This window comes from Chiloscyllium plagiosum, chromosome 15, assembly GCF_004010195.1.
Source record: "Chiloscyllium plagiosum isolate BGI_BamShark_2017 chromosome 15, ASM401019v2, whole genome shotgun sequence".
Lineage (NCBI taxonomy): Eukaryota > Metazoa > Chordata > Chondrichthyes > Orectolobiformes > Hemiscylliidae > Chiloscyllium > Chiloscyllium plagiosum.
In genome coordinates this window covers 44,990,135-45,003,589 of record NC_057724.1, presented here as the reverse complement: position 1 = coordinate 45,003,589, position 13,455 = coordinate 44,990,135, and the positions used below count along the sequence as shown (strand labels likewise).

Genomic DNA, 13,455 nt, shown 5'->3' with positions numbered 1-13,455 from the left:
GTCATGCCTACAGGTGTATACCTACAGCTGCCCATAGGCTCTTGGTAAGCTTTTAAACAGCAATTAGAAGTCTGATGAATTGTGGGTCCAACTACAGGGGATCTGCAAGGAGAGCAAATAACTCAAGCAATAGTGTCTCTCTTACTTAAATAGTTGAAATGGAGCACTTTTTTTTTTAGGGCTTCTTTTGAGACTGAGGGCTACTTTGATCTTTAGGGCTATATTTTCGTTTTCAGGGGTTTTTTCAATAGATGCTGCACTTGTGCTCATGTTGGGTTTTGTGGGTAGCTTGGAATAGAATAGAACAAAACAAAATCCCTAGTGTGAAACAGGCCAACTAGCACAGGTAACAGATTGCAAACACTGATACATAAAGGTTATTAGATCTTTTAAACTAAAACCTTATAGATTCCAAGTTATTAAAAATTTCTTACTACATATCCTTTTTGTGTTCACAAAAATTAGTTGAATGCAAACCTTGTTTAAAAATGCAGATTTTCCAGGAATTATTTCTTTAACTAGGAAAATAGAATTCATTATAGCTTCCTGAAAATCTTACTGAATGCAAAATGTTGGTCTAGATAAACAATGCTTGCAGATCGTCCACTTATGTTTTCTTCATTTCTATGCATAAAATATATTTTAAGGCCATAACAGATTACGGAAAGCTCACCTGCCTGCCCTCTCTCAGTATGTTGAATAATACAGATGATTATAGCTCCAATGAATAAAGTTACACAATGCCTAAGAGTTTGTGGTAACAACCTTCCAATCATTAGTGGATTAACTGATACTCAGCATGGTGTTCTACCCCCTTCCCAACCAACACTTGGATTCTGCTTCAAATCACCCTCCTCTCCAGACACTGAAGTTCTGCTCATCTCCTCCTCCCACCTGACACTGAGGATTTGTTTCACTGTTCCCTATCCCCCATTGTGGCTTTGCGCACTTTCTCCTCACTTGGATTCTGCTCACCATCTTCCTAGCCAACACTTGGGTTCTACTCTCTCTATAGAGTAAACACACTGAGCTCTGTCTTGGACTGATCACCTCCAAACAGAATGCTGCTCCTGCCTCCTGAAACTCTGCTGCATGGGAGGCCCAGGACCACCAAGAGCAACTCATGCAGCTCCTCAAATAAACAGGTCATCTTTCAGCCATCCTTGCTCCTCACAAGGTCCGTCTCTCCAACAGCACCAGGTGCAGGAGGAAGAGAACTTGCAATTGGTGAAAAGCAGCAATAGAAACAACTGACTGGAGAAGCAACTTTCTCCTACTTTCCAGGAAACTTCCACCAATTGATCACCCATTGATTGAGTTTTTGCAGGCACTCCAGGGCTTTTCAGGGTAAGAATTCACCCACTATCCTATGTATTGTTTTAAAAAATAAACAAGAGTTGCTGGTATAGTATCTAAACCAGAAAGTGTAAGCTAGAATTCTTCAAAGTGCTAAAAAGTGTGTAAAAAAAGAGAATGAGATTCTGAAAGAGATAGATAAATCAGTCAAGAGAGAGAAAGTAAAATAAAATTCATTTTTTAAAAAATCACCAGCAATAAAATTTAAACAAGATTCCATCCTTGTAAAAGAGAGCTTCCAGTACCAGAGGTTGTTTGATAGCAATTGAGACTAAACTCACTACAGGATAAATCCATTTTTCCTGGCACCTTTAGTAGCTGGTGAAGGATTGCTTTACATGTATCTGAATGATAAAACACTCCACATTATACAGTTAGAGCTTCCAGATATTAGTATTTATTTGTGCATGTACATGTAGCATTGTAAACTGGGCAATCACTATGTATTAATGGTGAGCACATATAATTCATCTGTGTTCAACAAAAGTCAAGCCAGTTTTCTTAGTTATCACTGCTTGAGATTAGAATGAGATTCTTCATCCATTATAATGCAAAATAAACACTGTCACAAATACATATACATGTCCTTCCTGCAGTTTGTGCTTATATTGTCTGGCTGGAGATGTCTTTGAAGCCATAAGACAGGGGCAAATACATAATTGAAACGTTCCACCTTTTGATTTGAAACAATTGTTGAATGGGAAAAGTGTACATTCAGATTGTAGTCAAAGACTAGTGGTGATGCACTTATTTTAAATGACACTAAATTGCTCACCACACATTCTTTAGTACTTCTGACATCAGTCTGCTATCCAGGTCAAGTATCCAAAGATTAATTGGTAACAAGTCTACTTAGGAAAGAAAAAGGAGCCCCTCAAAGTGGACCAAGATGAGACAAAAGTAACTGGAAGTTTGGAACCAATGATCTCTGGAGGTAGCGATTCTGAAAATATGAACCAAGTCCACATTAGTTTAGTAGGGCATAATTTCGTAGCCAACCTAGCTCACCAATGGAACCAGGAATTCTTCCCAAATGAGTCCAGATAACTTTGCAAACAAATGCTCTAAGTTGGCTGAACTTTCAGTAAAAGTATAGGTCTGGCCAATCAAATTCACAAATGGAATGTTTAAATCTTAACTGATAATTTGAAGCCCTCAAGGATTGCGCATGCAGTGGTTAATTGGTACATTTATCCATTTTAGGTTCCTCAGTAGCATATTTTAGGAACTTAAGACAATGACTTTTCAAAAAAAAAGCCAGCTGAAAAAATTCAAAACATCTGATCAAGTTAGCAACAGGGTACATTTACACAAACCTGTTATTAATGAGATTTGGATTAAACAAAAGAATGTACAAGAATTCCCCTTTACCGCTAAAATGGTGGGCCAACGTCTGCTTTGAAGCAGCACTAGATGCAATTGTGGTTTTTACCACATCTTCAACAGGTTGCATGTCAAACACATCCAAACGACAGACAGAGTCAATGCAACCAGAGGCAGAAAATGGGTCTAATAGATAGAAAAAGAGAAAGTTTGATAGGAACCAATTGTAACCACATGGTGATAAAACAGTAAAAAGGCAATAAAGCAGTGACATTCCTATCAGCAACTATCTTGACATGAAACATCATTTTCTCTCTCTGGGCCTGATAGCAAGAGAATTCTTAAATCGTCTGTATACACAGACATGTTAATCTAGAACATTGAGTACCCAAAGTGTGTAGCTGTTATGAATCCAAGTACAGTGTACATTTGTCTGAATATTTAAGAATTTCCCACCTGCACTTTACCAAAACTAAACTTCTAGATTTCTAAATGGGTTTCCACAGAATTTTGAGACTTAATTTTTGAATCAGTTTGAACCAAAGTGAATATTGAAAGTTTCAAAATATGCCATCCTGTGTGCATCTCAAGTGGTTTCAATAAAATTAAACTGAAATGAACAATTAAACAAAGCTTCCTCCTCACCAGCATCCACACCTATTCAAGCACTCACCTTAACTACCAATTTTGTACTTCTTAACATCTAAAGTTAACACCATCTAAAGCTACGTGCACTGAAAATCTAATTAAAATTCAATGATAATTTCAAATGTGGTAATTTAACAGCTGTGCATATGATAGCTCAAAGCCTTCTGAAGTACTTCAGTGGATTCTAGATCAGTGGTGCTGGAAGAGCACAGCAATTCAGGCAGCATCCGAGGACAGGCAAAATCGACGTTTCGGGCAAAAGCCCTTCATCAGTACTTCAGTGGAGTCCATGCTTATCCATGGCTCTTCAAAACAAAAGTATTTCAGATATTTATACTTCACAAACCTGCCTATAGTATATACATACATTTAGATAGCATTCATCCAGGTTAAAAGCATAAATATTTCAAAAGTATGACAAGATCCTTACCCAGAAGATCTAAATTCCAAATGTCAGCAAGGATGAGAAAGAAGAAAATTTAACACTGAAGATCAAATTTAGGTTGTAGTGGGAGAAAAAGCAAAAAAAATTTCCAGGACCCAGAAGAGGTGAATTAGATGCTCATGCTTCCAAAAAGATTTTTCATAGTCATTTGTGATCTTTAATCACTACAATAAGCCGAAGAAAGTGTGGATCAAACATACCAATGACCTGAATTAATACAAATCTCTATACTCGTATGGGAAAACTGCCTTTTATTTCAAATGGAGAAGAATTGGTGAGGTGGTTGAAGGAAAAAAGAAAAGATATTGCATAATTTTCAAATGCCATTCAATGGAACTTGCATTTGTATAATATCAAAATTGATAGGAACAGGTGCAAATTTAATCCTCCGAAAAAACTTAGACTGGAAGAAAAAGAGAAAGGTCTAATTTTACTGTCCTCTTGTCCAAGTTTACTGCAGATAACAGTTTGGTTTCAAACAGAACAGTCACGAGCATGGAAATGAAAGAGAAAACTGCATTAGAATTGAATAGAATGAAGCTAAACATCAGGCTACTAAATCAAATTCATGTTGGGTCAAATTATAAAAATACCAAAACAATCTCTAAGTGAGCATTAAAATTTGGAAATTGGTTATAACAACTTTTCAATGTGTGAGCTTAATTCAAGCAATCATTTTGTATTAAAAGTGCAGTTCTGGCAATGCAAGCCTCAAGCAATAGACTAAAAGAGGACAATGTCCTGCACTATACCATAAAACATTAAGAAAATATAAATATAATTGTATCATATTTGGACACCATGGATTAAAACTAAGCTTCACTACAGCTCAAACTACTTTATTCTGTATCAGATGTCGAAACAAAACAATGCAAGTATTTAAGTTATCACTAAGAATCATGACATAAAACTCACTCAGGTATAGTTCAATTATCTCAGAATTGAACCAACAAACGAGGGAAGGATGGCCATCTGCAGCAAGGTCAGGGAATCGCTCTAAGCCAATCCTCCTCACCTACCACATCTGTCAGTCAGGCACAGATTGCCTTTGAAATGGATGCCACTGTCCATCCACCCTGGAATATGACTGGTATGGAGGGGGATGTTCTAGTTCTAATGTTCTAGAATTTCTGATGATATAGTAAAATATTAAAATCAATCCAGAGGGAAAAACATTTGCACATTGCATTGGTGCAGAAACATTCCATTGGTATTGTAGCTGGAATCTATATTAAAAAGGACGGTGTGCATTTGAGGATTATTTTATGACTTGATATCACTTGTAAAATTGGAGTAAGGCAAATAAGTTGCAATAATCTAACCAATCTTGAGTCTTCTCGGAGACAGATGACTCGTGGCGCTTTGACTGCAGGGTCATCATGCCTCAAGTGAGGGGAGAGGTTCAGAAGGAGAGTCCTTTATCATAAAGTCAGCCAGTGCAAGAATTGAACCCACTCTGCTGTCCAGCCAACTGAGCCAGCTGACCCTCAATACTGTTGAGTGTATTAACATTCAATGCTCAAGAGTTCAATGGATCAAGTCCATATGTACATCACACACTGAATCCCCACTAGATTTCAATTCACTGCTGGGTTTGAGGTAGCTTGAGTGCAAGTACATAATTATGCATCAGGTTTCTCCTTTCTTCCCTTTGTTTGCTTTACTACCAAAATCCAACACGATGCACAACGTGGTTATTGTTTCATGCAGTGTGTGCCAGGAATCAGTGATTCTCAGTGCTCAATAGACATGTAGCAAATTTACCCCCAAAACTTCCAATCCCCTGCTTGGACCTTACACATTCACTCATTCATGAAGTTTTCCATAACAAGGGTGAAATAAGTATATTTCAAGTATGCAATCTCACCAAAAAAACAACAAACAAGTTAGGATACCATATAGGAAAGGCTACCTGAGTTCACAAAATGTAAATTATGTATTTACAGTCTATTACAAATCTATTTGTGATCAAGTATGTATAAATTTAACACATTCCCCTTACAAATCTATGCCACTTCTATAGTGCAATCCTGTTATTGAATGAATATTTACCTGGTCATAGATACTATTACACACCTCCAGAGGAGGTGTGACTTAAAGCAAGGTGCTCTGGCTACAGGAAAAAGTACAAAGTTTTCCACTATGGAGTAAGTGCTGCAGGACAATGCAACAATAATCTCAATGCTGTCTTATTATTATGGACTGCAAAATAATTGCGATACAAGTTAAGCATGCTAGTCGGAAGTGTCTGAGTTTTGCCAAAGTTTGTCTTACCTTTTCTGAAGGAGGTAAATGAATTTCAGGATTTTACCTGGGTTCAAAATCTGTGCTCAGAGGATTTAGTAGCAAAGATCAAGATTGACTCACCACAAAGAGAAAACTTGACTGATAGTGCTGTTATTTGTCTTGTGACAGCAGTTTTGAGAACTGACATGATAATGGTTTCAATTTATTTTATTAAAAAAAAAGTGCTTTCAATTGTTCCAAACAGTGAAGAAATAGTTCCCCACATCTGCTCAGTGAGGAGAGGGATCTCATTGAGATATCAAAAATTATAGAGTCAGCTTAAACACAAGGATTGATTTCCAGTTGAAATTCAAACCTGGATTCCACAAACTGCACCAAACCAACATTTTGGCTTAGTGTCTCACTAAGTGTTCTTATGTTTGTTTAGATGAATGCTAGTTCTGCTATTTATACTGTATCGGTTCTTAATATATTAGGTTAGTGAGAAGGAATTGTGTTCTATGTAAAAATAGAGATGGTGTAAAATTCTGTCAGTAGCTCAACTAGTAGCCGGTATTAGTCCAAAATCAGAGATTTTCTTTTCCACTGACTTCAAAATTGACTTGTGCCTTGCATGGCATTGAAACTGTAAATACACAAAAGTATTTCATTTGCTCTCTTGTGCTTTGGGACATCTTACTTTTGAAAAAGAGACTATAGAAATACAAACTGCTGGAAAAGCTCCAGCAGGTTTGGCAGCTGAAGGTGGGTCACTGGACCCGAAGCAGTAACTCTGCTTTCTCTCAATATCTACTGCTAGATCTGCTGGAATACAAAACAAACTGCTGGAAAAACTCCAGCAGGTTTAGCAGCATTTGTGGAGAGAAAGCAGAGTTACTGCTTCAGGTCCAACGACATCTTCAGCTGCCACACCTCCTGGAACTTTTCCAGCATTTTTGTTTGATTTCCAGCATCTGTAGTTCTTTGGTTTTTCTACATAAATTGCAAGTTTGTTCTTTAAAATTGGTCCATATCACTTAAAGGATACGAGGACGTGCAGATTTTTACCTGAGCTATTGAAGGACTTAATTCTCACATGACTTAATTCTCTTATTTGCATATTAGAACACACCTGTCTGTACACAGGTTATTGCATTGTACCCTGTGTGGAAGGACAAAAAAAATTACACTATATATGCACAAGTACTGTATGTAGCCTGAATTCTTAATATTCCAAGGACTGCCAGATTGGCTCTCATGCATTTCCCTTCATTAAAATCAATCTGCCACTTGTTTGTCATTCGTCATAATAGAATCAGATGCCACAAAATGCTATCAAACAGAACTTTCCTCAGGAGAAACAGGCTAATGAAAACATTTAGGGTGTAGGTTTGCTTGCTGAGCTGTAGGTGTGATATCCAGACGTTTCATTACCTGGCAAGGTAACATCAGTGGCGACCTCCAAGTGAAGCGAAGCTGTTGTCTCCTGCTTTTTATTTAAATCTTTCTCCTGGATGGGCAAACAAACTTCGGAAAACTGAGGAGAACCAACTATACAATGTATTCAAGAAGAACTGATACTCAAAAAGTACAGTCCGCAGATTCCTCAAGAACAAACCACAACAAGCAGACCAAACACAGCCAGAAACCCTAACCACCTTACCATACATCAAAGAAGTTTCAGAATTGACAGCCAGACTACTAAGACCCCTCGGAGTCCTAGTAACCCACCAACACTCTCAAACAAAAACTAACAAAAAGACCCAGTACAACCCATGGACAAAACCAACATCATCTACAAAATTCCATTCAAGGACTGCCACAAACACTATGTAGGACAAAACAGAAAGTTAGCTACCAGGATACACAAACACCAGCTAGTCACAAAAAGACACGACCCTCTCTCCCTCTTAGCCCTACACGGTTGAAAAAACACCCACCATTTCAACTGGGACAACACATCTATCCTGGGACAGGCTAAGCAAAGACGTGCCAGAGAATTCCTAGAGGCCTGGCACTCCAACCACAACGCCAAAAACAAACACATAGATCTAGATGCCACCTATCAACCCCTCAGAAAATGAACAGGAAATGACATCACCACAAACCCCAGGAACCCCATCCAGGAGAAAGATACAAATAGAAAGCAGGAGACAACAGCTTCGCTTCACTTGGAGGTCGCCACTGATGTTACCTAGCCAGATAATGAAACATCTGGATATCAAACCTACAGCTCAGCGAGCAAACCTACACCCTAAACCTCAACCTGAGCTACAAACCTTGCAATGAAAAAGTGCTCTTCAGCACACAAATGGACTGAACTGGAGATTTTTTTCAGTTTGAGTTAGCACTTTGCAGAGATACACGAAGTAGCTGTCATGGATGGCATTTAATATTTTTCAATCTTTCTCAGCTAACTTGAACATTAAGGAAAGAAGCGTTTGGAAGCAGTAGATACAGTACAGAATTAAGCCAAGAGTGAAGCTTCTGCCATTCAATGAGATCATGGTGGATCAGCATTAACTCCATTTACCCACCTTGGTTCAATATCCTTTTAAAAGGATACCATTGTTTTCAAGTTTTGAACTGATCTAACTTAAGCAACAAAAAAAAGTGTTCTAGATTCAACTAGCTTTTGTTGAAAGTACTTAAAGGATAATTTTAATTGTACGGTTACAATTTCAGGGTTACATCCATTGTTCTGAAGTCCTGTGCCAGAGTAAATAATTTCTACTTATCATATCAAATCCTTTAATCATTATTTTGAATACTTCAGTTAAATCACTACTTAATTGTCTATATTCAAGTTAATACACTCCAGATTATGCATAAAGTCCTCATGACGTAACTCTTCTAGACAGTGATATTATTCTGGCGAGAGTCTACGTTGGACTACTGACAAAACTAATATGCTTGCTGACATGAGGTTTCCAAGACCCTGAATAGAGTAGGAAAAAGTGAGGACTGCAGATGCTGGAGATCAGAGCTGAAAATGTGTTACTGGAAAAGCACAGCAGGTCAGCATGTGTTGCGCTTTTCCAGCAACACATTTTCAGCCCTGAATAGAGTACTCCAGATGCAGTCTCAGAGTCTATGACATAGTATCCACATTTTCATATTTCAGCTACATTGAAAAAAGGCTAATCTATCGTTGACAAAAAAAATGCTAACAAAACTCAGCACATCTGGCATCATCTTTGGAGGGGGAAAACAGAATTAGCATGGAGTTGAACATGACACTTCTCCAGAGCACAAGTCAGACAAACGCAGAGTTTTATGCCATTGAAAGAGGGAAGGGGAGTAAGAGCAAAAACAAAAGGAAGACCTGCATTAGACAAGCAGGAGTTTAAATAACAAAGATGTCACAGAATGAAAGGCAAAAAGTGAGCAGCTGACTGGCATAACTAGAATACAAGCAACTGTATCAACAACTTTTATTTGTAGGAAAGGAGGCAAGTTAAATGAGAAGTTGTTTGATGGAAAAAACAGTGGAGGCAGGAGAATGGTAGTACATAGGGACTGTTTGGGACTCTGTTCAAAGGTAGTAGTAAGCACAGAGCATCTCTATCCCCTTTTGAGCAGTCAAAGGTTCAATCCAAACATTCTTTTAGGTGAAAAGTAGCAATTTACTTTTATTTCTTTGAATTTAATCTATCATGGGCAGCATAGGTGGCTCAGTGGTTAGTACTGCTGCCCCTCAGTGGCAGTGACCTAGTTCGATTCCAGCCTTGGGGGACCATCTGTTTGCATGTTCGCCCCACGTGTGTGGATTTCCACCAGGTGATCCAGTTTCCTTTCATAGTCCAAAAGATGTGGATATTTGGTCATGTAGGCTAAGTGGATTAACTGCAGTAAATGCAAGGTTACAGGGATAGGGCAGGGGGCTGGTGTGGATGGGATGCTTAGAGTGTCAAATGCCCCCTTTCTGAACTGTAAGGATTCTATTCTATGATTATATTGTATTCATTGTGCACAATAAGTTTTTCTCTACACTGGAAACACCAAATGCATACTGGGCAACTGCTTTACAGTACATTTTCACTCAGTCTGCCAACGCGACTCAATTTATAGTCACTTATTTTAATTCAGCACCTTGTTCTCATGCTCAGTTTTGTATCCTATCTGCTGCAATGCTCCAATGAATTTCAAAGAAGCTCAAGAAACACACCTCACCTTCCAATTAAGCACTTTACAACTTTCTGGATGCAACAGAGTTCAAGATTTTCAGAGCATGAACTAATCTTGTTTTGATTTTATTTTGCCAGGTGCCAGACTGTATCTTGCTTTCACACTTCTGTTTTCAGACAGTGCTACTCATTATCCTGCCATTAACACTTAGTGCTGGACTAATGAAGTTTCTTTACCATAATCAGTCCTTTTACCTCTTGATTCAGGACATCGTCATTTACCCTCTAAGAATTTACTTGTTTTCCCTCTTTCAATAGCATAAAAATCACATTTCTACCTCTCTTCAGTTCTGAAGTCACATTAGATTCAAAATATGTTATTACTTTCTCCACAGATTCTGCCAGACCTGCTAAACATGCCCAACGCTTCGTTTTTACTTCCGATTTCCAAAACCTGGAGTATTTTGCTTTTATTCAAAAATTCCACTAAATCATTTAAACAACTAAAATCTCTCTGCATCTCAACAGGCCCCAAACATCTTGGGTATTAAACATTGCTAAAAAGAAACACTTGACACATTTGTTTTGTACTCACTGGGACTGGGATGCAAGAAGCAAAGCTTTGAAAAGGAAGAACAATTTAAAATGCACAAGAGGGTGTTGACTGGTTGGACCACAGTTGGCGTGGAGGTGCAGCAGGAATTTTTGAATGGTCAAATCTTCAGCTGATTAAGCCCAAACCAGGATGAGACTAGTCAGGGCATTGCCATACCCTGCATTTCTCCACAGCAGTCTCCAAAACTCAATGAGAAATGTACACAATCAGTGAAGATTGGGGACAATATTTCATCCTCACTAACAACACTGTAGCCCCCCAGGGGTGCTTACTCAGCCCCTACTGTACTCACTGTATACCCATGACTGTGTCGCCAAATACCAGATGTCATTTACAAGTTCGCTGATGACATCACCACAGTCAGTTGAATTTCAGATGGTGACAAGACAGACTATAGATGGGAGGTGGAAGACCTGGAAAAATGATGCACCGAGAACAACCTAGCTCTCAATGCCAGCAAAACCAAGGAACTCATTGACTTTCGACAGGATATTACTCTTGCCCCCCTCTACATGTTAACAGCACAGAGATAGAGGGAGTGGAAAGTGTCAAGCTCCTAGGAGTGGTCATCCACAACAAGCTTTCTTGGGCTATTCATGTGGACGCACTGGTTACAAATGCCCAATGTCTTTTTCCTCAGGCAGCTGAGGAAATTTGCCCTTGCCAACTTTTATAGTTATAGCATTCTGTATGTATCACTAGCTGGTACGACAACTGTACCATTCAAGATCGGAGACAGTGACAGAGTGGTGAACTTGGCCCGGGCAATCACAAAAGCCAATCTCTCATCTATAGAATCCATCTACTTGGCCTGCTGTCAAGGAACGGCCGCCAGCATTCTCAAAAATCCATTCCACCCTGGCAATTTTTTTTTCCTACAACCTTTACCATAATGGAGAAAGTACAAAAGCCTGAACAAACACACCAGCCGGTTTTAAAACAGTTTCTATCCTACTGTTAGGATACTGAAATGGACACAAACTCTTAACATTCGCCTGTACCTGTTTTTGTTTTTGCTGCCGTTTACCTATTATTTACTTATCTATGCTACTTAATTATATGCTCTCTCTGTATTGCTCGCAAGACAAACCTTTACAATGCGCCTCGGAACTCATGACAAATTCAATGTGTGAACAAATTCCTCTCTGATACAAGCAGCAAGGTCTTGTGTGAGAATATGTACTTTCTTGTAATGTTATCCATTTGCATAAGTAAGCTCCACCAAATTTTGAAATGGTTTCTGCTGTAAATCTTAACACAGTGACAATACAATAGCTTTAAGAGGTGTTTTGTGTCTTCGTTTTTTTTCAAAACAAAGATGAAGGTCAAGATAAAAACGTCAAGCACTCCGTTTCAAGTTAAGGTAAATAGTTTAAGAGACCTTCAGGACTTTAAAAGAAATGTTGGAACAATAGAAGCAACATGAATGGGTGGAAACAGGGTTTTAGTTTAGTTTTCAGTAGTTGCTGGGGATTTGAAGCTGCCATACATCTTTCCCTACTACTGCAAAATACTCAAGTTTTCTCTCTGCCAGGATTTTCTCTATGTTCTTTTCTTCTGGACTAGAAAAACATTGCATATTAGACAATCCATTTGACTTAAACACATACTTGGCAAAGACAAATTAAGGAATATTAACATATTGAACAGTCACTTTTCAGTAGTTAAATAATTTATTATTCTGTTAAGTTTTTCAACAGAGTTAAAGTTAGACCAATTCTTCTTTTTGCTTGTATCTTAACTATAAAGTAAAGTGTCTTTCTTAAAGCCAAGTAGCAGAACCAATTGAATTACGTCTGGGACACAGCATCTTACACTTGCCTTTAGATAAGAAAAAAGTTTGGGTCAATGCAATCTCCTTAATATATCTGAAGGGGATTTGGTCTGGACTGTAACCACACAGACAAGTGTTGGAGTAACAGAGGTCTACAGGCTAGAAAGTGACCCTTTCACCCATTGAGTCTGTGCTGGTTGAAGATAACTAGCTAACTGTTTGAATCCAATTTTTAAACACTTGGCCATGGCCTTGGCATCGTGAATGTACATCTAAATACTTAAATGTTGAGGGTTTCAGGCCGAGTTCCAGATGCCCATCACCCTCTGAGTAAAAAAGAATTTTCCTTTGAACCCCTCAAAGCCTCTTGCCCCTTACCTTAAATCTATATCCCCCCCCCCCAAGTCACTGATCCCTCCACCAAGTGGAACGTTTCTTTCCATCTATCTTATCTATTTCCTTCAAATTACATACATCTTAATCATGATCCCCTCTCAGTCTCCTCTGCTTCAAACAACCCATCTATCCAATTACTCTTCATAAAAAAAGCTCTTCAGCCCAGCAAAATCTCCTCTACCATCTGCAGTGCAAACACGTCTCTCCTATGATGTGAATTCCAGAAGCACAACAGTCTAGCGGCTGTCCAATACTTGGGTGTAATTCTGCTGTTGGATATGATGTTCTGAGGTTTGCAACCACAGACAAGCAGCCCACTGCGAAAAGGTCAAAGTGGTGTGTTGTTTGATATAGTCGGCCAGCTGCTGGCATGTATAGCCTACATATGTCATACAGCACTGAAATTCATATACCACAACACAATTGTGTGCAGGCAGAACAACTTTTTTTCTTTGACGACAGCACTGTTGTGAAGAATGACTCATTGCTACATTGCAATGTAGCAGCATGAGATGGCCAGCTTTACCTGTTGCTTAAATTATTA

General features: G+C 38.6%; 1 protein-coding gene across 4 annotated transcripts in view; it reads right to left on the bottom strand.

Moving 5' to 3' along the window:
• Positions 1 to 13,455, bottom strand: part of LOC122557277 (phosphatidylinositol-binding clathrin assembly protein-like) — a 114,191-nt gene that overhangs the window by 48,218 nt on the left and 52,518 nt on the right. For 3 of the 4 annotated variants that reach the window (XM_043704800.1, XM_043704797.1, XM_043704799.1), the window contains one exon: positions 2,728 to 2,865. The exons of the other annotated variant lie outside the window; for it this stretch is intronic. In XM_043704800.1, the coding sequence (XP_043560735.1) occupies positions 2,728 to 2,865 (138 nt within the window). The remainder of the gene's footprint in view (positions 1 to 2,727; positions 2,866 to 13,455) is intronic. 4 annotated transcript variants of the gene reach the window in all.